This window comes from Benincasa hispida, chromosome 4, assembly GCF_027475165.1.
Source record: "Benincasa hispida cultivar pf3 chromosome 4, pf3_genome.v1.1, whole genome shotgun sequence".
Classification (NCBI taxonomy): domain Eukaryota; kingdom Viridiplantae; phylum Streptophyta; class Magnoliopsida; order Cucurbitales; family Cucurbitaceae; genus Benincasa; species Benincasa hispida.
In genome coordinates, this window is record NC_143481.1 from 14063391 (window position 1) to 14084717 (window position 21327).

Here is a 21327-nt window from a genome sequence, read left to right on the forward strand (position 1 = left end):
GTCGAAATACACATACAGCCCGACCGGTCTACCACCAGACACAATCTTCCCCAAATCTATCCCAAAGCAACTTCAAACTTGTCCGCCCAATCACAATGGTATGAAGCCCGGTCGGGTAAGACCAATTTTCAAAAACACATTTTAGGCTCAAACCTATTCAGAAAATGCCGAACATGATGTTTTTAGGAAAAAGAAAAATAACATTCAACATAGATCTAACATAGATTTCAAATATTCACACAAGAACATCTAACATAAACTAACACATTGAGTGAAAAAAAAATGAAAATCTATACCTTAGTTGAAAATTCCCAAATGATCTTTAACGAAAAGGAGAATGACAAGGAAATGTAGAATGGAAAGAGTGAAATGGAGTGAGATTGAGACTTTTGAAATGGAGAAGAGTAAAAATGGAAAAGAAAAGTGAGGGTTTGGAGGGTTTAGGATAATTTTTATTAATTTCATTAATTTTCAAAATTGTAAGGTAAAAAAAATAAACTTTTTAAAAATGGTCCAAAAGTCAAAATCAAAACTTGAGAAAGGTTGTTTTTGTTAATTACCTTAGAATTCTCCCAAAAATGGATGTTTCTAGCTAGAACGCATGGATTACAAATTTTGAAGCCACAAGTTTTGAGTTATGTATACATGAGTTGGGTTGAGGGGTTTTTTTACATATCCAAGAAAATATAAAAAATTCAATCAATCTAATTCGAGATAAATCTAAACCAACTCAATTCTTACAATTTAAGTTAGATAGTTCGAATTATTGGGTCATTTCAAAATTTATCAATTAATTATTAAAATTTTCAAATGTACTGTTAGATACAAAATTTGTATAAACCTTCTCTCAATAGGTTTTCCTCGCCCTTGTATAGTTGGAGCTAATTGAGATTTCATGTTAAAACAAATAAATACAAAACTCAAAATTGTTTTAATACTGAACTTGTAATTTTATATTTTCTTTACTAATAAAACGTTACAAACACACTTAAACACACACATATATAGAGGAAAATACAAATAACATACAGCAGTTCACAAAACAAAGATTCAACATAATTAAACAAGAAAGACAAGCACAAACCACAAAGAAAATAGAGTAATAATGGATGGGTTTTGATTTTTCAGGCGAGTGGAGAAGAAGGGGTAGGAATAGTAGCAGCATATTTCAAGAACACTTCATCGGCTTCAAGCTTATTCATGTATTGTTCTTCCAGGTGAACAATTGCATCAATCCCATCTCCATCTTTCGATTCCAAAAACGCCACCAGATTCTTGAACCACAGCCCCGGAAAAGTTACCCAAACCGGCCGCCCCCACCCGAAATCGACGTCATAAAGCGGCAGTCTACAAGTACTACTAAAAGCACATGAGATTATCTCTCCATTAACCACTTTCGAAGCAAAATCCTTCACAGTTTCCATCAAATCCTTATTTTCGTTCAGAAATTTCTTCGCCATTTCCCCGTTGATTTTGTTTGTTTCTTCTCTGAGTTGCTTAACCAAACCGTAGCAATTTTCGTCGGTGTTGAGCATTTCCGGGGAAGGGAAGATCATCACGTTGAAGTAGTAATTCCCGAAGGCATCATGTGGAAGTGGAGGATTCATTTTTGGACGGAGATTTACTGTGTAGTTTATAAGAAACGACACGTCGTTTGACATTGCAGAACCGTGTTTAAGAGCTGCGATGAATCGACTGTAAACAAAAGCTGACAAGGATTCAATTCGTGAAGGTCGGATCTGGTTTATCGTAGCTTGATTTTCTGCGTATTTGGCTCTAATGGCTTCCAATTTCGATTGCTCGAAAACAAATCTTCTCGCGACTCTGTTTCTTACGAGCGTCATTGCCGTATCGTACGACATCGTTTTGGCCGGAAAAATTTTAGCGCCTTCCATGTGGGGTTTGAAAACGTCTTTCACGCCACGAGCCATAGCGGCCCAGTTATTGTTCAACGAAAAAAGCGTCATCGCGTCGGCTATTTTGTGCGAAATACATGACGCAACCGCCACTCCACCGCACGCGAATTCCGTGAACTGAACCGCCATTAATTCTTCATTGAACCGGTCCAACTCGACCGGGAATAGCCGGTTCAGATCGTCCGGCTGGGCGAATTGGACCACGTCGGCGAGTTGCGAGTTGACTCGGGCTTCCCGGAATGGGACGCCGGCGTCGTTGCAGTTGATGAAGGAAGACGCGTAGTTTGGACGGCCGGCGAGTTGTGGGTAGTGAGAGAGGACGTCCGGGAGAGTGCTCCGAAGGCGGTTTTTGAAGGCGAGAGCGAAGTCGAGATCTTCGCCGCCGCTGCCGCTGTCGGTGGATCGGTAGAAGTAGAGGGTGGGTGCGTAAATGTGGACAGTGATTTGATCGATGAGCGAGAGAGGATAACGGCGGAGATGGGGAGGAGTTGGGGTAGAAGGTTTGATTAACTCTTCTGAGATAATGTCAACTTCAAGCTTCATGGTTGTTATTTTTGTGTGTTAAGGAGGAAAAAAGCAAGGGAAGTATTGATGGTGTTAATATGAAGAAACTGAATATGTTTGGTTTTTATTTATAGAGATTTGGGAATATGTAGTTTACATGCATACAACATCATATTAATGAGTATTATGTCATCAGGATTTCAAAACTTAAAATATTTACATACATCTTAGGTTATAAAAGAAAATTTTAGTATTATTATAATATATATTTTTCATCTTTTAGTACTGGTTCACACAATTCTTAAATGTTACTTTTTTCAAGGAAAGAATGCATGCAAAATGAAGATTTGTCTTTTATTATTTGAAAATTGACTTATACCTATAATTGAGACTAGGGTAGAGGTGATAGTCGGTTCGGTTTTGTCGGTTTTGAGGTTAACCAAGAACCAAACAAAATCAATTTATTTTATAAAGAAGAGATCCAAACCAGTATCCAATAAATACTAAAACCATTATTTTTATTTGGTTCTCGATTCTTGAAATTTTCTTTTTTCTTTCCAACTTTAATTTTAGGTGTCTTTTTAAATATTAAAAAAATATTTACATTTTATAACAAAAAGTTCTAAAAGTACAAAACATTTTTAGAATTTTTGGTTATTAAGTGTAAATATTTTTGGGATTTTTCTATTTATTAATTTTATTTCAATTTTTGTTTTGATTTGGTCGGGTTTCCTAAGTTAAAATTAAAATTGGATTCATTTCTTTTTTATAGATTGAAATTGAACATTTTTATTTTTATTTTTATTTGCAGTTTTTAAATACAAAACATAAACACTCCATAATAATTGGTCTAGATAACTGATGTTAGAATTTATTTATAAGGGTATACATACCCTTTAGGTTCAGTTTTGATTGTTTTTTCTAATCAAAATCAGATATGAACCAATATTTTGTAGCAAATTTTTCTTCTTTTTTAAAATATTATTTCAGTGTGTGTGATTAGAGTATGTTGCACAAACATATTAGAATGATATATTATTATCATATTCGAACTTCTGATCTCGAAATTGATAATAGAGTACTATGTCAGTTGAACTACATTCATATTGGTATTTATTACTATTATTACTCTATTTTAAAACGGTGGTTATGGCCTGAGTAATTTTACCACTCAATATTAAAATTTAAGGAAAAAGAAGTACTTTTTCCCTTGAATTTCTATTCTCAATTGATTTTAGTATTAGATAAGGTCAGCAAATTTGATTCATTGAGAAAACTGTTGTGATTCATTTATAAGTCGTCGTCGTATATACAAACTAACTACCAAGTTACGACAAAACAACTTAATAAATATCTTCAAACTCTTGGTATCAGATGTATGCATGATTCATCGTTTTTTTTTTTTTTTTGTTAAATTCACATTAGTGTAGTATTAGGGCATTTTCAATGATTTTCTCGATATTGTTTCAAAACCAATCTATAGTACTACACAATGAAGAACATGTCAAAAAGGTAATAGTCAACGTGACGAATAGCTCGGGGCTGAGTCGATAGGCAAATAAGATGCCGATAGACTCAGAAGATGAAGGAGTAAGTAAGTCGAAGAGGACAAAGTCAAGTAGTTCGTTCCGCTATACCAAAAGGAGGGACTTTAAAAACGACTTTGACTTCTCCGCTCCTAAAGAAAGGGTGCTTTCGTTCAAGAAGAGATCCATATCTATGCTTCGAAGGGACAACAAGAAGGTTACAAGGATCAATACTTCGATTTTCAAGACCGACTCTTTCAACCGCTCAGACATCCATCCCCTTCGCGCTTCACCCGCCCCATCTATCCGTGCGCTGGCAGGTAAGGGCTTATCTATGTGATTCGCTACACTTGCTTGCGCCTATTGACGGACTAATCTATTGTCTTGTCGGTTACCGAATCTTTTCCAATAGTACAAATCGCTACGCGTCACTTGTTTCTATATGGTAATATGCACCTTGGTTGCTGCGCAGCTTGAGGATAATAGCAACACGAGAGTGAAGAACGAGTTACCCTCCAAATAAAAAGAGTGAATGAGTCCGACTCAAGCGAGTGAGTGAAAAGTGTGGCAAACAATCAGCAAGTGAAGGACCAATCCTTTTGTGTTAGTACTGTTGCGAGATTGGTACTTGGTGGTTCACGAGCAACATATAGACTAACGGTTGCCCATCACTCACTTGCTCTCTTTTGAAGGCCCTTTCTATTTTCTTTCTAGTATGGTTCCCCTATAAGAAAATTGAATGCCCAACTTTGCAGAGTTGCTCTTTCCTCAGGCCAGAGCACAGTTACTCTAAGAGTGTATTTGAAATAATTTTCAAGTGATTAATTTAAAATTAAGTAATTTTAAAAGAAATTTAAGTGTTCGACAATCATTTAAAATGAATTTTGGAAAATGAGTTTATAAAATAAATTGATTTAAGATAAACACTTGAAATCAACTTTAAAAAAATGAATTTTAAGTATTTAATGGTTAATCTCTTCTTAATTTGTATTAGAAACTTCAGCCACTATTTTGGGGACTACCGACGGCCAACTTCCCGCCATAGCTATCGATCAAATTTTGGCGGCCACCATTGCCGACTGCTCGCCGGCCAGCTTCTAGCCATCACCATTGCGAAAAAACTTTAACGACCACCACTACAAATCTTTTATAGTAATTTGACATCAATAAAAATAATTTTAGAAGATAACAAATCAAACTTTATATTGAATTTATTTTTTAAAAAAATTGCCAAACATATGTGTGTATTTATTTTAAGTAGTTTTTGTCAAAAGTGTTTAAATGAAAATGAATTTTTGAAAAATATTTTTTCTCTTAGTTATTCCAAACGACTCTTAATTGTGCTAGTTCTATGTTTCAAAAAATACTCCCAATTATAAAAGTTTTATAATACCTTTAAAATATTGATTCATTTAGGTCATGTTTTTTTTACTGTAAACGTAATCAATCAATTGTAATATCAAAAGTGAGCCCATTCATTTAAATATATTCTAGATGACTAGTTAACTATGTTACGTGAATTATGAATAATAACAAAAAAAAAAAAAAAAAAAAAACTATTACAATTACAACTATTTGATGGTTAAGTAATTGAGGGTTATTTACATATTTGGTATATAGAGACTATGTTTATTTTGAATCACTTGTGACTTAATCCTATTGTTATATTGAAACCTAAAAATGTCCCCTAAGCTATATACTTGATTTTCTAAGTCATGACTTATAAACTAAATGTCATTTAAGTTATATGTATGATAATGATTTTGTTTTTAGTTCTCTATTTTTAAAATTTATACTTGTTTTATTTCAAAATTTTTATTGAAATTTTTACCTTTGTTAGAAAAACGCTTGAATTTTTAATTAAATAATAAAAACAAAAATAAACTTTTGAAAAAGTTTTCAAAACCGGCTTGATTTTTTTAAAACGTGCATTAGTAAAAAAAAATGCATAATAAAACTAATCATTGATGATATATTGTTTATAAGCTTAATTTTTCAAACTTAAACTATTATCAAATGAGTCTTGAATAATATTACATGTACTCAATCCATTCGATACCATTTTACATTGGAGCTAAGTTTATAGAGTTAAATACAAACCTCAAAAGATCAAATAATCAACAACCCCATTTTGGTGGGCAATGAGATTGTTGGGAATGACCCTATCATACCCCATTCCAGATTACCTTCTTAATCTGAATGGAGTGGTGACTACAGCAGTTACCAACCATTTTGCTGGCACTTATTGCCTATCTAACCTGTTAAATTTGCTCAGATCCTGAATACGTATATTTCATCAATATACTGAATAAATTAACTCATAACTTAACACATTTACATTACAGGGGTTCCTAGCATTGTTCAGACATGAATATTACAACTTAATGAGCCCTATCTAGAATACTAGTGAAGGAAATCAGACTTGAGATTTCCATGAGCAGCGGAAGAACAATTATTCCAAATCACAATCATGAATGAACATTACATTTACAATCGACTTCAAAACAAACAGTTATGCAATTACTACAGAAATTACAACATGAAAAACTCAAATGAACAAAGAGAAAAACTCTACGAACATTTGAAGATGCATCTCCATGCTTCTTTGCGCACGACCGCTCGAACAACAGCAACTTCGAACGCTCGATCTACATGACTGCAACACAACACGAACCCTTCGCGCTCGTCCTCAATGATCGCCTCGACCATGAACTCCTCAGCAACAGCACGAACGACCTCCACAAAACCTCGATGGTGTCGAGTTGAGTATGACACTACCAACAAGGCTTCCTTGGTAATCTCAGTGTGAGAATCTAGGGGGTGCGCTCTGCTCGGACTTGGTATGAGGCAGACAACGGAGGAAACACTAATCATGTACACGACTGAGCAAGTGGGAGATGGCGGAGACCTATCGTATAGGTCGATGTCCAATCGTTTAGATAAAGCTAAGCGATCGTCTAACAAAAGCTATGTGATCGTTTAGCTCGGTATATCGCCTACAGACACTACACGATCGTTTACTTTGGGCAAGCAATCATCTAGCAAAACTATGTGATCGTTTAGTAAATATTGTGTGATCTTTTAGCATGCCACTGCACGATCGTTTAGCTCGCCCTAGCCGTCGTTTAGTAAATCCATATTTACTTGACGACTACCGTGAGATCCCTTTTTTCGTCGAGAGAAATCTCAAAAAATTTTATGAAAACTTTTCAACAGTTTGTAAAACTTACTAAAATTAAGAAAATATTTTCCTTTTATCTCACGGTTACCATGAATCCAATAACCACCCACTCAATTGGTTATTAAAGAAAAAGAATTAATTATCCAATAATTAATATTATTATAAATATAAATGATAACCAACTTATCATACTATATTTATAACCTATAGTTTTAATATTTCATCTCATGAAACATATGAACCATAATTATTTTTCTATTCCATGGTACTTAATGTAAATCTCATTTACATCAATCCTCCACTAGATGTATCTCATACATCATACCAATTATATCATATACAATCAAAATACCTATTGTCAATTTGAACATTTCAAATCAACACCAAGAACTAATCTTCAACTGAATCCATTGAGCTACCAAGGGGACCTTATGGACCTGTAGCTCGAAGCTCCAACGGTACGTGAATAATTGACTAAACTTAGTCACAGGATCCACCATCCGTTAACTGCCAGACACTCCACTAAAGATCAACAGCTAAACTCTCCTTACTACAGATATATTATGTGTCCATCTTAACCAATCAGCAATGCGATAACCCTTCACAGATCGCTCGTAAGTACAGCTGGGGCAATAACTGTTATGCCCTTGTATTACATCTATCTTCTTAAGTACCACTGATCCCTCTAATGAACATAAGTCATAGTCCTACTATGACTGTGTCTTCTCTTCCAAAGAGAATCTGTAACCACTATGTTCAAGCCCCAAAATCAGCCCTTAAGGGAGCAATCTCTCTACTTATCCCTGCTTCGGGAAATGAGTGAATTCCATCTTGTGGATTGAGTTCCCAGCTCCCAGATCAGACAAGTTCCTAAAAAGGTAGGCATGTTAAGTTGGCAATCTGGCCACTCTCACTCATACTAATCAAAGGACCGCCCTTAAAGACAGGAGTTCCCAAAACACTCAGGATTGAGGTCGTGTCACCTATGGTCATTTAGGTGAGATGCAAGTCTCTAGTATCAACGGCGTTATATATAGAGTCTAGCCATCTTGTGGTCCAGGTCTTATACAAACTCTTTGTATAGGACACCCCCGCTCGCACTTCTCCACATGAATGGTCAAGATCTACCATTTGTAGTAGTTTACAACACTTGCAAACCTCTACAAAGCGAGCCGTATCCGTAGTGTCACCAGGATCAGGTATCTCACCTTAATCCTTATACTACAGACCTATTTAGGTTATCACTTAAGGCATGATCCACTTGTATATCACATATACATGCTTAAGTTCACATAAGATAACTAAGGAGCTTTCTTTATTGGATATGAATAAATGCCAGAATTAAATAACACTTATTTTATTCATTAAACAATGTGTATCTTTTCAAAACAACGAGACTCCGGGAGAATTAGGACACCAATCCCAACAACTAGTCCCTATATGACAAACACATATGTACTAACTAATACAGATCTTCAATTAAGCTTCCTTCAACCTGACTCTTTGAGTGATAGAGCAGCAGCAGAGAATTCTTTTGAGAACTGTTCGTTACTTGAAAGGAAAACATTTGAAAATAGAAGCTAGAAGCCCAGTGAGTGACTAACATTTAAAGCATAACTTTCATACATAAATCTAATATTAGAACTGAAAGCTTTAACTGAAAACATAAACTTGGCAACTATTATTCATTTTATCATTAACATCACATAACACTATTTCATGCTTTGTTGGACTATTGTGGTGGCCCTGTTGCTCACTCTTCATCATGCTCAACTGCATTACTACTTAATTGGGAAGGAACCCATTTGTTCACTTCCTAAAAACATAACTTACAACCTTAGTTGAGAGAGAAACTTTACTCAATTCCTCAACGACAACCCATAGTTAGTGTGGAATGATTTCAACACTACCAATAGCAACTTTTCTTACATTCATGTGATTCTAGTTTAAGTACTGTCATACCTTAGGTACTACTACTCAGATCCTTCTCCGTGTCCTTCAATATCGAGTTGCTCAGAAACCTTCTCCGTGTTCTTCAATATCGAGCTATTCAAATCTAAGACTGAGCTTCATACCTTTTCATCTAGTCCTTTAGTACTGAGCTACTCATGCTAAACTTGCATATTCTTATCTCTTAATGAATTGGTTTCCCAAAAGCATACTGTACTAATGCATACTCATGTTTATTAAAAGCATAACATAAACATAACATTAATATGAGATGGGTTGCTTGGAAACTATTTGAGAATAGTTGTCATAAATAGCTTTCAATAAACATGCATTACTAGACATTCATAAGCATTAGCAATTTACTTAAAACATTTAAAGCATTTAGAGTTACTCACAGTCTTTGGCAATCCTCTTCATGTACTTCTCCTTTTGATATCGAATCTTTCAATGCTATGTTCATTGTGCATTGAACACTTAGCAAAATTCTTAGGCCTTAACTTGACTAGGCAGCAACTTCATTACCATGCGTCCATGCCTTGCTTTAGGCGTTCAAGCCTCCCATGCGGCCAAGCTTCTAGCCCACGCCTACTGCCCATCGCATGGCCCATTGCATAGTAATCTTTGCACCCATCGTTTAGCTCATGCGCCCATCTTATGGCACATCAATGCATGCCCTATGCGTTCATCTGATCGTGCCCATAAACTCCAACACAACCTTACGCTTAATACCTTGTACACCTGTCTGTAGGATCCAACGCCTACATAACACTTGCGCTTATGACTTCAATATGCGTTGCATGGTCTAATGTTTCTCAGCGCATCTTTGCGCCAATTAAGCCTCCAACGCATGCGCTTAGCATCATCGTCAAGCCTTTCAAGCTGCTTGTTTGTTCAATCCAAGCAGCTGCCTGCTTGTTCAAGATTCCAGATTTAACTTGCAATTTTAATAACTAATTTTTCAGGCCTTTTCTCGAGGAATTTCCTTCTACAAACATTCTCTAAAATGTCTTAGCAAGCTTAACTTAAAATTTTGGCTCAGAATTCCTTGTGATTGAACCGGAATCCTCAGATCATCAAGACTAGCCCAAACTTACCAGAGAACTCGACCTTTAGCCGAATTTTTCACTCTCCAGCTCAATTATGCTAGAATCTCCTTTCGGCATTTCAACCTCAGTAACTAGATACACTCAGGGTTTGAATCGCTCTAAAATTACTCCATTTGCACGAGCGAATTTCTCAAACCCTCTCTTTCTAGTCGAGTTTCCCTTTTAAACTAGCAACTGTATGTTCTCCTTTTAACATCAAGCTACCACCTCATCCTTAAAGGGATAATATCAAACCTGAGTATGACAGCTGGCTTAGCTCATCAATCACTAAGATGATCCTTTCCTCTTGGTTATCGATGCAAGGGTCAGCTCCCAAGCCAACGCTTCCAACCACATGGCTGCATGCCTCCTCCACACAATGCATCGCCCAATCTGTCTAACGCATAGCTCACTTAGAGACTATTGCATCCCTCCTTTGGTCGCATACTCCTAAGCGAACGCATGTGCTAGCCCACACAGCTATCTTAACATATCAACCAAGTGTTATGCCTTCACCTCATAGCATAACTTTAGCGTGCTTCGAGTTTTAACGTCTTACGCACATCGCATACTTCTTCGTCTAGTGCCCAACGCCTATCTTCTAACGCCTGTCGTGTAGCTCATCGTATAGTGTTGATGTCGATCGTGCAGTGCCAACGCCTCATCGCTTACCGCTATCATCCAATGCATAGCACTATCGCTTAGCGCGACCCTTCGTAACGTCTAGCACTGCACTTTACCGCATGATCGCCTATCACATTGCTTAGCTGCCGCTCATTTGCTAGACGATCGCCTACCTCATCGTGTAGCACCACTCATTTGCTACACGATCGTCCAGCACGCGCATCTCTAACGCCCAGCGCCTATGCTCGCGCACACTTGAGGTTGTAGCATGCTTTGCTACGTATAGCTTTTCTCCTAGCCACACTTTGGCTTTCTTCAATGCCCAAATAACCTCGCAAGCCCCTTGGTTGCCGCAAGCCTTATCAACGCATCATGCCCTTCAACTCATGCGTTCATCCTTAGTTCCAACGCATAGTTTATCCTTGCCTTCAACACTTAGCCTCTACAAGCCTTGGGTGCTACACACAACCTCATGCGTCCACACTTCTCCATCAACGCATGCCTATACTTGGCTTCCATACTTGGTCAATTTTCACTTGTTATACTATCTAAAACTCACCTATGACTAAGTATTTCTAACACATAATTTTCTTCCTCCATCTTCCTACTTTCTTTACCATCTTTCACAACTTTATTTAACACGCCCATTACTCACTTATGTAGGAAAAAATAGATTACGGGGTTTATAGACCCCACTTACCAAGGCCCATAAGAGAGTCACATGGTGAACTCCACCTTCTCTTATCCCACATTGGAGAGTTATGAAGTGACTAGAAGGAATAAATAGGAGAGCACCTTTATTCTTTTATAAAATTAGGTAGAGGGGTAGTAAAAGGTCTTTCCCTCCCATAAAGGGGGGAGTTGTGTTGATTGGACAAATTTTTGTCGAACAACTAAGTATCACAAAGATGAATACCATTATTTGGATGCATTTCACTCAATTTTTTTTTAAATTTGGTAACCATTTGATTTTTATTTTTGAAATCAAGTCTATAAACACATCTTCAACCCCTAATTTTATTGTTTTATTATTTACTTTTTACCCATACTTTCAAAAACCAATTTAGCTATTGAACCAAAGATATTAATATCTTGACAACATTCCGAGCAACTCCTCAAGGAAGCAGGAGACGTTGTAGCTGTTGAATCTTCTACTAGTAGATGGACAATTGTGTAGACCAAAGAGCTTACATTGTTACAAAGGTCGATGTTAAAAATTGTTTTTGTTTTTTAAACTTAGATTAAGAATTCAATTCTTTATACTTGAAAAAGATACAAATTACGATAAGAAATTGAGGGTAAATTAACTTAATTTAAAAAAAAAACATAATCATTATTAAACTATGGTACAAATGTATAATTGATATGATTCTTTGAAGTTTCATCCCTCGAATCACAATTGTTGCATGGGGTTTTTGCACGGAGTAGGCACCCAAATGAAATTATGTCCAAAATTCAAATTTGATCAAAAATGGCCTTTTACTTACGTTAGCTATGTGGGAAAGTATCATCTTGTCCCTAAACTGCACGCGAGGATTTGATACTCAAACGAATTTTCATTTCTCGTTCCTTTTTCTTGTTCCTCATCAGACTAATTTTTCCTTAATTTAGATTCTTCTTCTCGCTTCTCACTCCTTGCTTTTGTACCTCATTAGACGCAACTGCAATTTTTCTTTTGAAAAAAAACTACATAACAAAGAAGGAAGAGAGAAATTTTTTTATCAAAGAAGAAAAAAAGTATAGAAGAAGAATGAGAACGCATAAAAAATGGAAGAAGAAGATGAAGAAGAAGAATGCATAAAAAATGGAAGAAGACGACGATGACGTTGCAGAACCAACAAAAAAATTGGAAGAACAAGAATGCAGAAGAGAAAGAAGAAGACAAATACATAAAAAATACAAATCTTTTTTCTTTTTTAGATCGATCAGCTGCAAAAAGAAGAAATGAAATGAGAAAGCATTGAGGTTAAAGTGGTAATTTCCGATGTTCAGTCAATATCAAAATTTCATCATGTTTTAAAATTAGATTTAATTTTGATTTGGCCCCTAAAAAGGGTCTCTGTGCAATTCTTCCATTGTTGCATACTAAAGAAATCAAATAATACAATTATTGGTGAACCCAGAAACAGAATGGACGTAACTAAAATTTAAAACACACACACATACCACAAAATTAACGAAACCTTTTGGATTTTAAAGGAACAAATTAAAACAAACCAAGAAATCACACTTCACACATAAAAATACTTTAATCAGAAGAAGAAATTAAAAGGCAGTAGGAGAAGCAAACTTGAGAAACTCGCAATCTACTTCAAACCTCTTCATGTGCGATTCCTTCAAATGAACGATAGCATCAACGGCGCCGTCGCCGGACTTGGTGTCCATAAAAACGACGAGGTTTTTGAAAGGCAGCGCCGGCGAGGCCGCCCAGAGCGGCGATCCCCAGCCGAAGTCGGCGTCGTAGAGAGGGAATCGGCAGAGGCTGGTGAAGGCGCAGGACACGATCTCGCCTTTGGCGAATCTGGCGGACGTGGCTTTGATGATCTCCACTTGCGCGTTCTCTTCTTGGAATTGCCTGAGAAACTCGGCGTTGATTTTGGCGATCTGAAGTCTGACCTCGTTGACCAGGGCACAGCAGTTGGGGTCGGCCAGTGTTTGGGCAGAAGGGAGGGTCATGGCGTTTCTGTAGTAATTTCCGAACGCATTTTGTGGAAGCGGTGGGTCTAGTTTTTGGCGTATATTCACCGTATGACACACTAGGAATAATCTGTTCAATTTTAATTATAGCTCACTAATTAATTAAAAAAGTTTATTTAGAAAAAAAAAACAAGTTTCATTTTCGTAATTATTTGATTTTTAGTTTTTAATTTTTGAATTCATATTTCCTTTCATTTTATTCATCTCCATCTTTTTTTTAAGTAAGTAATTGAATTCTTAATTTAAATTTTTAAAATTCGACATTTTTTAAAATATTGATAATATATATATATATAACAAAATAAAAATTTTAGAAGTATAAAGTATATTTATAGACTTAATTTTTAAAAATTTAAAACTGAAAATCATATGGACATTAGATTAGACCTAAAGTTTTTAGATTTTACCTTTTAATTTTTACTAATATATATATATTTTTTGGTCTTAGGTGTCAATTAAAAAAATAATTTTGAGAATCCATTTAGAAATTCTTCTGATATAGAGAGAGAGAGAGACCGTTTATTTTTTATACTCGTGTTTTTAATATTATTCTATTCTAATTTTCATTTAATTTTAGTTCAAATAAAAGTATCTGACTCAACCAGTTTTATTTTTATTTCACTCTCAGTACAAGGGAAAAAGTGAGAATAATTTTGTGTATATTTTTAAGAGAACAAAAAAACAAAATATAAAAAGCCAGCTCACAAACCAATGTCTATTTCCATATAATTTTAAAACCAGCACTTTAGTATGTATTTGAACATGAAAAAGAGTTTAAAATGATTTTTAAGACTACTTGGAGCATTAATTGACTAACAATAAAATCATGTCACCATTGAATGAAGTGTTAGTTAGATGGGTTATGAATGCTTCACTTCAAAAGAAAATGTATTTTATTAAACAAAATACCTATCCAACAAATATTTTTTATTCAAAAACTTAAACTAGTGAATGAATGTTGATTTAATTATATCATCAAATACATAATTTACCCCTTTTAGAAAAATTTTCACTGAATAGAAAAAATATCAAATTATTTATAGAAATAAAAAAAAAAGATAATTATAAACATTGGTAGACTTATATAGTATCGGGATAAATTTGTATCAAACATTTATAAAAGAGTTTAAATTTTATTATTTTGTGTAAATATGTTTCTTATTTTGCTATTTTTTAAAATCTTTTTTACGTGCGATTTTATTATATGACTATGGAATCTAAGATATTGTATAATATAACTTCGACCACGGTTAGGAGGTTACCGATCAGTTTGAGCAGAGGATTCGTCTTCAATGGCGGCAAGGAAACGGCCATAAATAAAAGCTGATAAGGCTTCAACTTTCGTAGGACGCCTCTGGCCTTCCATGGCCGCTCTCTCTGCATATTTCTCTCTAATGGCTTCCACTTTCGAACCGTCTATAACAAATCTCCTTGCAACTCTATCTCTCACGATGCTGTTCCCAGTGTTATAAACAGCCGCGTTCCTCGGTGGAAACAGCTTCGCAGCCACTAAATGCGGCCGGCCTATAGCCTCCGCCTCGCCGCGCGCGGCTCTCGCCCAGCTGTTCACAACGGAGAAAAACGACAGAGCATCAGCAATTTTATGCGAAACGCAAACGCCGAGGCCGATTCCGCCGCATTCGAAGAAGTTCAGTTGAACTCCCATGGAAATTTCGTTGAGTCGATCCAGTTCGAACGGGACGAGGCAGTTGAGATCCTCGGGGAAGGACCTGGAAACGACGTCGTGGAGATTGAATTTGACACGGGTTTCTAAGAAAGGAATGCCGTCGTCGTTGCAATCGATTACGAAATCCGCGTAATTGACTCGGCCGGCGAGGGGATAGTAGTCCGACAAGACGGCGGAGAGGGTGTTTTTGAGGTGATTCTTTATTTGGATTTTGGTGAAGTTTGAATCTCTGTTGAGTTGGTAGAAATAGACCATAGGATTGTAGACATCGGCGGTGACTTGATCGAGAAATGAGAGTTTGTAACGGCGGAGATTGGCCGGCGTCGGAGAAGAAGGCTTGACCAGTTCCTCTGAAGTTACTTCAAGTTCAAGCTTCATTTTCTCTCTGTTAGGAAAGCAAAGTGATGAGTTTGATAGTTTCAGGGAGAGATTTGAAAAATATTTATAAACAGTGGAAGACGGCAAATATCGTCGCAGGTCAAAGAATCTCTTCATCCATTTCTTAACGATGATTGATGAGTAAACACGTGTACATAAACTGGAAGTTTGGGGATGGTGTTACAAAAACAGTATATTATATAATAGGAATCGTCTATTAATTATTTCCCCTGCTAACGAAGACGAAATCAATTTGTCAAAAATTTTAGAATATTGTCCGATTGAGCCTCTTTATAATTGGCGTAACCTTTTTTTTCTCTAGGGTGGGAAGAGCGGTATGCATTTTAAGTGCACCTAAGTTCTATATTCTCCTCTATATATATATTAAAAAATATAACATTTAAAAAAAAAAAAAAAATTGACATATGTCAAATTTTAATTTAGTGCAACAAGAGTTACATCATAAGTAAGTATATGATGTACTCAAATATTTTCGAAATCAAAATTTTGATTCTGTCCATTTAAAAATAAATAAAGTCTTGGCTTGGAGTTTTGTTGAGGAGATGGATACATATACTCCATTCATTAAAAAATCGAATTAGACTTGAGGATTGAATTTGTCATAGCTTCAAACACTTTCTTTTGACTATCGATGACGTATACATCAACTAATAGAAACTCATTGAGGATAACTCGTACACACTTAACTTTGATGCTTCCTTCACCATGGGAGTGGTAGCCTTTGGAGCAATTATTCACAATTATAATGGTGAACCTTTGATTTTGATAAACAACTAAAGAATTGATCAATATTATTGAGTTTACTGGGGCTACTACTATCCTAAATGGAATTATTACCGTTGATAAACACATGTATTTTTCCAAGGTGAATTAAATTGAATCTTTAAAAACTTAGTTGAAGGCCGAGACTGTTTCAACAACGCAGTCCAAACATTTGTCAATGACATTCGAGCTTTTCATCGGCAAGTCATTGTTTTATACTTCTCTTTTATTCATGAAAGTGTAATTTTAGGGCTCTCATTCTAGCTTTTCACCAACTTCTCTGGAGTTTGATCATTTTAATTTAATTTCGACGCTCACATTTGAGCGTGTAAGCTTAATTTTGACATCTTTGAAAATTTTAAATCTATTGTTTTTTTCCATCTTTAAACTTTTAAAATATTTTAACAATTTTATCTCTGAATCTTTTTGACCGTGTCCCTTTGATCTTTTCCAATTGTGCATCCCATAATTTTAAAATTTGTACTTTTGTGTTCAAGATAATGTTAAACTTTTAATTTCATGTTCAGTAGCTTCTCAAATTTTCAACTACATGTCTAGTAGATCATTGAACAAGTTATTAAAAAATTAAAGTTAACGAATACTAGATCTTCACGTTTAGGTCCTTTTAGATATAAAATTTAGTATTATATCTAATAGATCAATTATTTTTTTAAGCATTTTGAGATATGTAAAGGGACTTATTAGACAATTTTATAGTTCAGAGACGTATTAAATATACATTTAAAAGTTAAAGAAACTATTTGTCACTTTTTAAAATCTAGAATTAATAAACTAAAATTTAGGGTCCATCTCGATTGATTAGAGGAAAAAGTATTTCAAAAAAATAATTTTTGTTTAAACTATTCTCCTAAAAATAGTTTTAAATGAATTTTGAATGTATTTCAAAAACTATTTTGAGTGATTGTCAAATATATCAACTTTTTTTAAGATGACTTATTTTTAAAATTAAACACATGAAAAACTAATCTAAACACACCCTTAACAACTAAATTTGTAATAGTTTTCTCAAGCCATAAAGCTATTCGTTTTATATTAAATGACTAAGAAAATTACCATTTTAGTCATCAATTTGAAGAATATGTATTTGTTATTTGACTCTTCAGAATGTAATTTTTTATTCTTTAAGAATAAGAATATATGCTTTCATCCTTAAAGTTTTTAAAATGTACTTTTAAAAATAGGTTTATAATATCTCTACAATAATTTTTTATTACTTTAAATTAGAAAAATTTTAAAAAAAATTATTCTCTCTCTAACTTCAAGATGCCTTATTATTATTTAAAATAATAAAACAATACTTAAATAATTTTTTAATCCTATTTTTAAAAATTCAAAGATTAAAAAGATATATTTTGAAAATTTTCAAAATGAGTTGATTTACAAGATTGGTATTTAATTTTGATCTATTAGAATCCAAAATTTTCAGTTTAATATCTAATAAACCCATAAATTTTAATAATTTTAGAAATTTCATTACTCAATTTAAAATTTAAAATTGAGACACAAAATATTAAGAAAATACATAATAATTAAATACATGAAAAGAAGAAGGGAAAAAAAATGGTTTACATGCCTGAGGATGTGCCAAGCGTATGGGCGGAGATTGCTGGCCCCACTGTGATACTGGTGGATAAGATTCAGCGAGAAAGAAAGAAGAACCATCCTCCTAATTCCATTACAATGTTCATATCCACTTCAACCTTAACTCTCACCAAATCCCTTTGCAAAAATGGAGGTCGCCATGTCTCTCAACGCTCTGGTTCGGATTCCCCTTTCGAATTCCAAGCTACAGGAAGATGGGCTTGTCCGGCACTCCCTCTTTTCGGCGAGGACGATGCAGAAGCCTGAGCAGAGGCACCGCCACACTCTCGTCGTCGAAGCCAAAGGCAAAAAAGGGATGCAAGCTCGTCAGTCTCAAAGGCCTGCGCCTCCACCGCTGCCCAAGATTGAAGACGACGGCAACCCTAAATTTGTTATCTTCATCCGTATGGCCAATGTTTGTTCTCTATCCTTTTGAATACACCCTTCGTTTTTACCTTTTCAGTTTGGTTTCTTTCTGTTGATTGATTCTTTTCCTCTGTGAAGATGTTTCTGGGAACATTGTAGAATGGTTAAATTTGGAGTTACTCAAAACTATGTTTAGTGTATACTATGACTCGAGCTTCTATGTGAAGTGAATTGGAAGCAGGGTTTCTTTGATTAGAAGTTAGAAACACTCCTAAAAATATAGAACATGTTATTGGGCATTTGAATAGCTAGCATATGTTGCATTATAAGTTTTTGTTTATAATATCTCTCATTAGTGATATTGTCATGTTGTATGCCGTCAAATGAAGTTTATTTACTCGAAATCCAAAAAGAATTTTCTGAGTAACAGGATTTCCATCAAGTCTGTAAAGCTCAATATATTGCAGAATTTATTGGAATTACTATACATTTATCATCATCCACCTTTTACGTTTATTATGCAGGTTTATTTGTGGTACCCGCTGAGTCTTATAAATGGTGGCACAACCGCCAAAATCATGGTTGCAGCTAAAGATAATTTTCTTGGAAAATATATCTACAAAGATACTTTGGCTAGGAACCTTGCTGCTGTTATTTACCGTGTAAGGTTCAATCATTATCTATTTTATTAATTCATCTGCAAAGAAGTTAATGTCTGACGGAGGAGAAGATTATCGAAGACATTTTTCTCCATTACCTTGCTCTTGCTCTTGATGCCTTGTCATACTCATAAACCTTCTACTATCACAAGTAAATACAATTATGTTTTTTTTTATCCAAAACTGTATATTCTTGATAAAAGGAAAGTTAAAGCTTGTATTTTGACAAGTGAGTGTTTTTTAGAGATGAAGGGAAGGAACAGTGCATCTTTTTGATATCAGGACATGTGGTTGAAAATCTGACATCTGGTGAATTTTTCAGTTTCGACTTAGTGTTGATTGTTAATTTAGGAAACAGTTGCCACTTTTTTACACTTTCTTGTCAGTTTGTTTTTGCATAATGATTCAATAATTTTCCAACCTTTGAACAATAATTAATTCTAAACTTTCTTTAAGATACTAACAGTCAATCAATCCACCAATTTATAGGATGAAAAGGAGATACAAAAGACAGCATTCAAACAGTTCCGCGTGTTGCGGACAGCAACAGAGTTCAGATATGGCTACAAGCTTGTTGTAATATTTCACAACCTTATCATTCATCATTTTAAGTTGTTCTGCCAGACTGATGAACAACAATTGTTTTGACGTATTTTCGAATATTCTCATGCAGGAAAATGGCAATTTGAGATCTGCACTTTCTACCACAGATGTAATCGAGGTAAGAAAGGATTTTCGGGTTCTGCACTTGTCTTCAATCCTGCTTTAGATTTATCAGTACTGGATTGAAAAAATCAGCCCTTGAACAATTGAACCTAGCTCCCTGGCAAATTGGGTTGTGGTCAGTAAGATTTTTTAGATCATCTAGTTTTGTTGCATTATTTGAAAGAGAGCAGAGGAAGGCTTGGATCATATTATTTGAAAGTGTGAGTTCACTCGGGCTGTTTGGAGTTATTTTATAGGAGTTCTGCTTGCAGTTTGCCACTCATAGGGACTACAGTCAAATGATCAAGGAGTTCCTTCTCCATCTATGTATGACATGCTAACGTTTGTGCTTTTTCGTTATGGGGGCTGTGGAGGGCTGTGAAGAGAGAAAAACACTAGGATTTGTAGAGGGCTGAAGTGAGATAGTATGAATGTTTGAACCATGGCCAGATTTTATGTTTCTTTTTAGGCGTTGATGTCTAATTATCCTTTTGGTCTCATTTTGCTTGATTGGGCTCCCTTTATTAAAGGATTATGGTCATGAATTTTTTTTAGATGTCCTTGTTTCTTTCATATTTTCTCAATGAACCCAAGACTAGATCATCTAGTTTCCTGACCTTGTTTACTTCTGAATCAATCTTAGCTTCCAACTCAAGATCAGCTGAAGACAGTTCTCGATAAAGTTAAAGACTTCTTTGGAGATGCAAAGGAATCATTTGGCAAACTCACTGCACTAGGCTCACCTGAAGGCGAGGAATCAGATGAGGAGTCTAATGAGAAGGCCAAGTGAGTATAGTTTTGTGTGCATACATACCTCTCTTCTCTTTTCTGCCATTGACATTAAGAGAGAATACGGTGGTTCCTTCCCTGTCCCATTACCAAATAGCCTGGTCATTGCTGTCATCAATATTTTTTTAATCTTTCGAAATAAGTTTCAGATGGGTAGATTGATTACTCAGTTCACATTTACAGGGTTAAAACTTGAGAGTGAAGTGGTCGTTTTACTGGAAAAGTACAGCAGCACGAAGAACATTTAAACTCGAGAGCTTTAAAAGGTACATAGAAGGGTGGACTAGCAAGGTTTTTTTGGTATCCAAAATGTGCGTAGGTGAAAAATTAGGGAGTTTTATACGGTATGTTTGATGAAGATGCGGCAGGGTAATGTACACAAGTTTCATGATGATTTTTTGTTCACAAATCTTGTTTTCCTTGTCTGTTTTCTTACACATTTGAATGGGAAGACACTCTTCATTCTTTCACATAATGCAATGGCTTTGATTTTATTTTCCAATGTAGGAGACTAGCTAAATCCTCAAACCTGCTTCTACATTTGTAATCACTGGCTGATGCTTTCGCTCGAGAGTGCTTTTGGTGTACTATTTTCTCAAGTTAAACAGTTTTCTTACGACAAATTTTGGATATTGACCAATAATTTACCAGCACTAGAAAGTTAAAAACCTTCCGGATTGATTTAGGATCGTTTTTAAAAGTATATATATATATATATATATATATTTTGGTCAAATGTATTTTTTAGATTTTACCTATTGATGTTGAAGTGATTTTCTTTTTTTTTTTTTTTTTTAAAAGAAAAAACTTTACCCAACAGAAAAGTCGATGAGGTTTTCCTAAAATCACTTTTTATGCATAAAGAACCAGTTCAA

At 35.1% G+C, this 21327-nt stretch overlaps 3 protein-coding genes across 4 annotated transcripts; 1 reads left to right on the plus strand and 2 right to left on the minus strand.

The window, feature by feature from the left end:
- Positions 1–956: 956 nt before the first annotated feature.
- Positions 957–2503, minus strand: LOC120076424 (stemmadenine O-acetyltransferase-like). The gene has a single exon (XM_039030245.2). The coding sequence runs from the start codon at positions 2457–2459 to the stop codon at positions 1125–1127; it is 1335 nt and encodes a 444-aa protein (XP_038886173.1). The 5' UTR covers positions 2460–2503; the 3' UTR covers positions 957–1124.
- A 10315-nt stretch (positions 2504–12818) lies between these two features.
- Positions 12819–15706, minus strand: LOC120076478 (stemmadenine O-acetyltransferase-like). Its single transcript, XM_039030318.2, has 2 exons — positions 14746–15706; positions 12819–13553 (listed from the first exon to the last, which is right to left on the minus strand). The coding sequence occupies exons 1-2, from the start codon at positions 15663–15665 to the stop codon at positions 13052–13054; spliced, it is 1422 nt and encodes a 473-aa protein (XP_038886246.1). The 5' UTR covers positions 15666–15706; the 3' UTR covers positions 12819–13051.
- Positions 15707–17943: 2237 nt separating this feature from the next.
- Positions 17944–20954, plus strand: LOC120075085 (multidrug resistance protein). 2 transcript variants are annotated; one of them, XM_039028246.2, is made up of 6 exons: positions 17944–18348; positions 18824–18961; positions 19448–19534; positions 19632–19679; positions 20307–20449; positions 20636–20954. In XM_039028246.2, exons 1-6 carry the CDS (start codon positions 18082–18084, stop codon positions 20646–20648), a joined length of 696 nt encoding a protein of 231 aa, XP_038884174.1. In that variant the 5' UTR covers positions 17944–18081; the 3' UTR covers positions 20649–20954. The 2 variants fall into 2 exon arrangements, with proteins under 2 accessions (XP_038884174.1, XP_038884175.1); XM_039028247.2 differs by lacking the exon at positions 20636–20954 and having other exon boundaries at positions 18015–18348; positions 20307–20453.
- Positions 20955–21327: the final 373 nt, after the last annotated feature.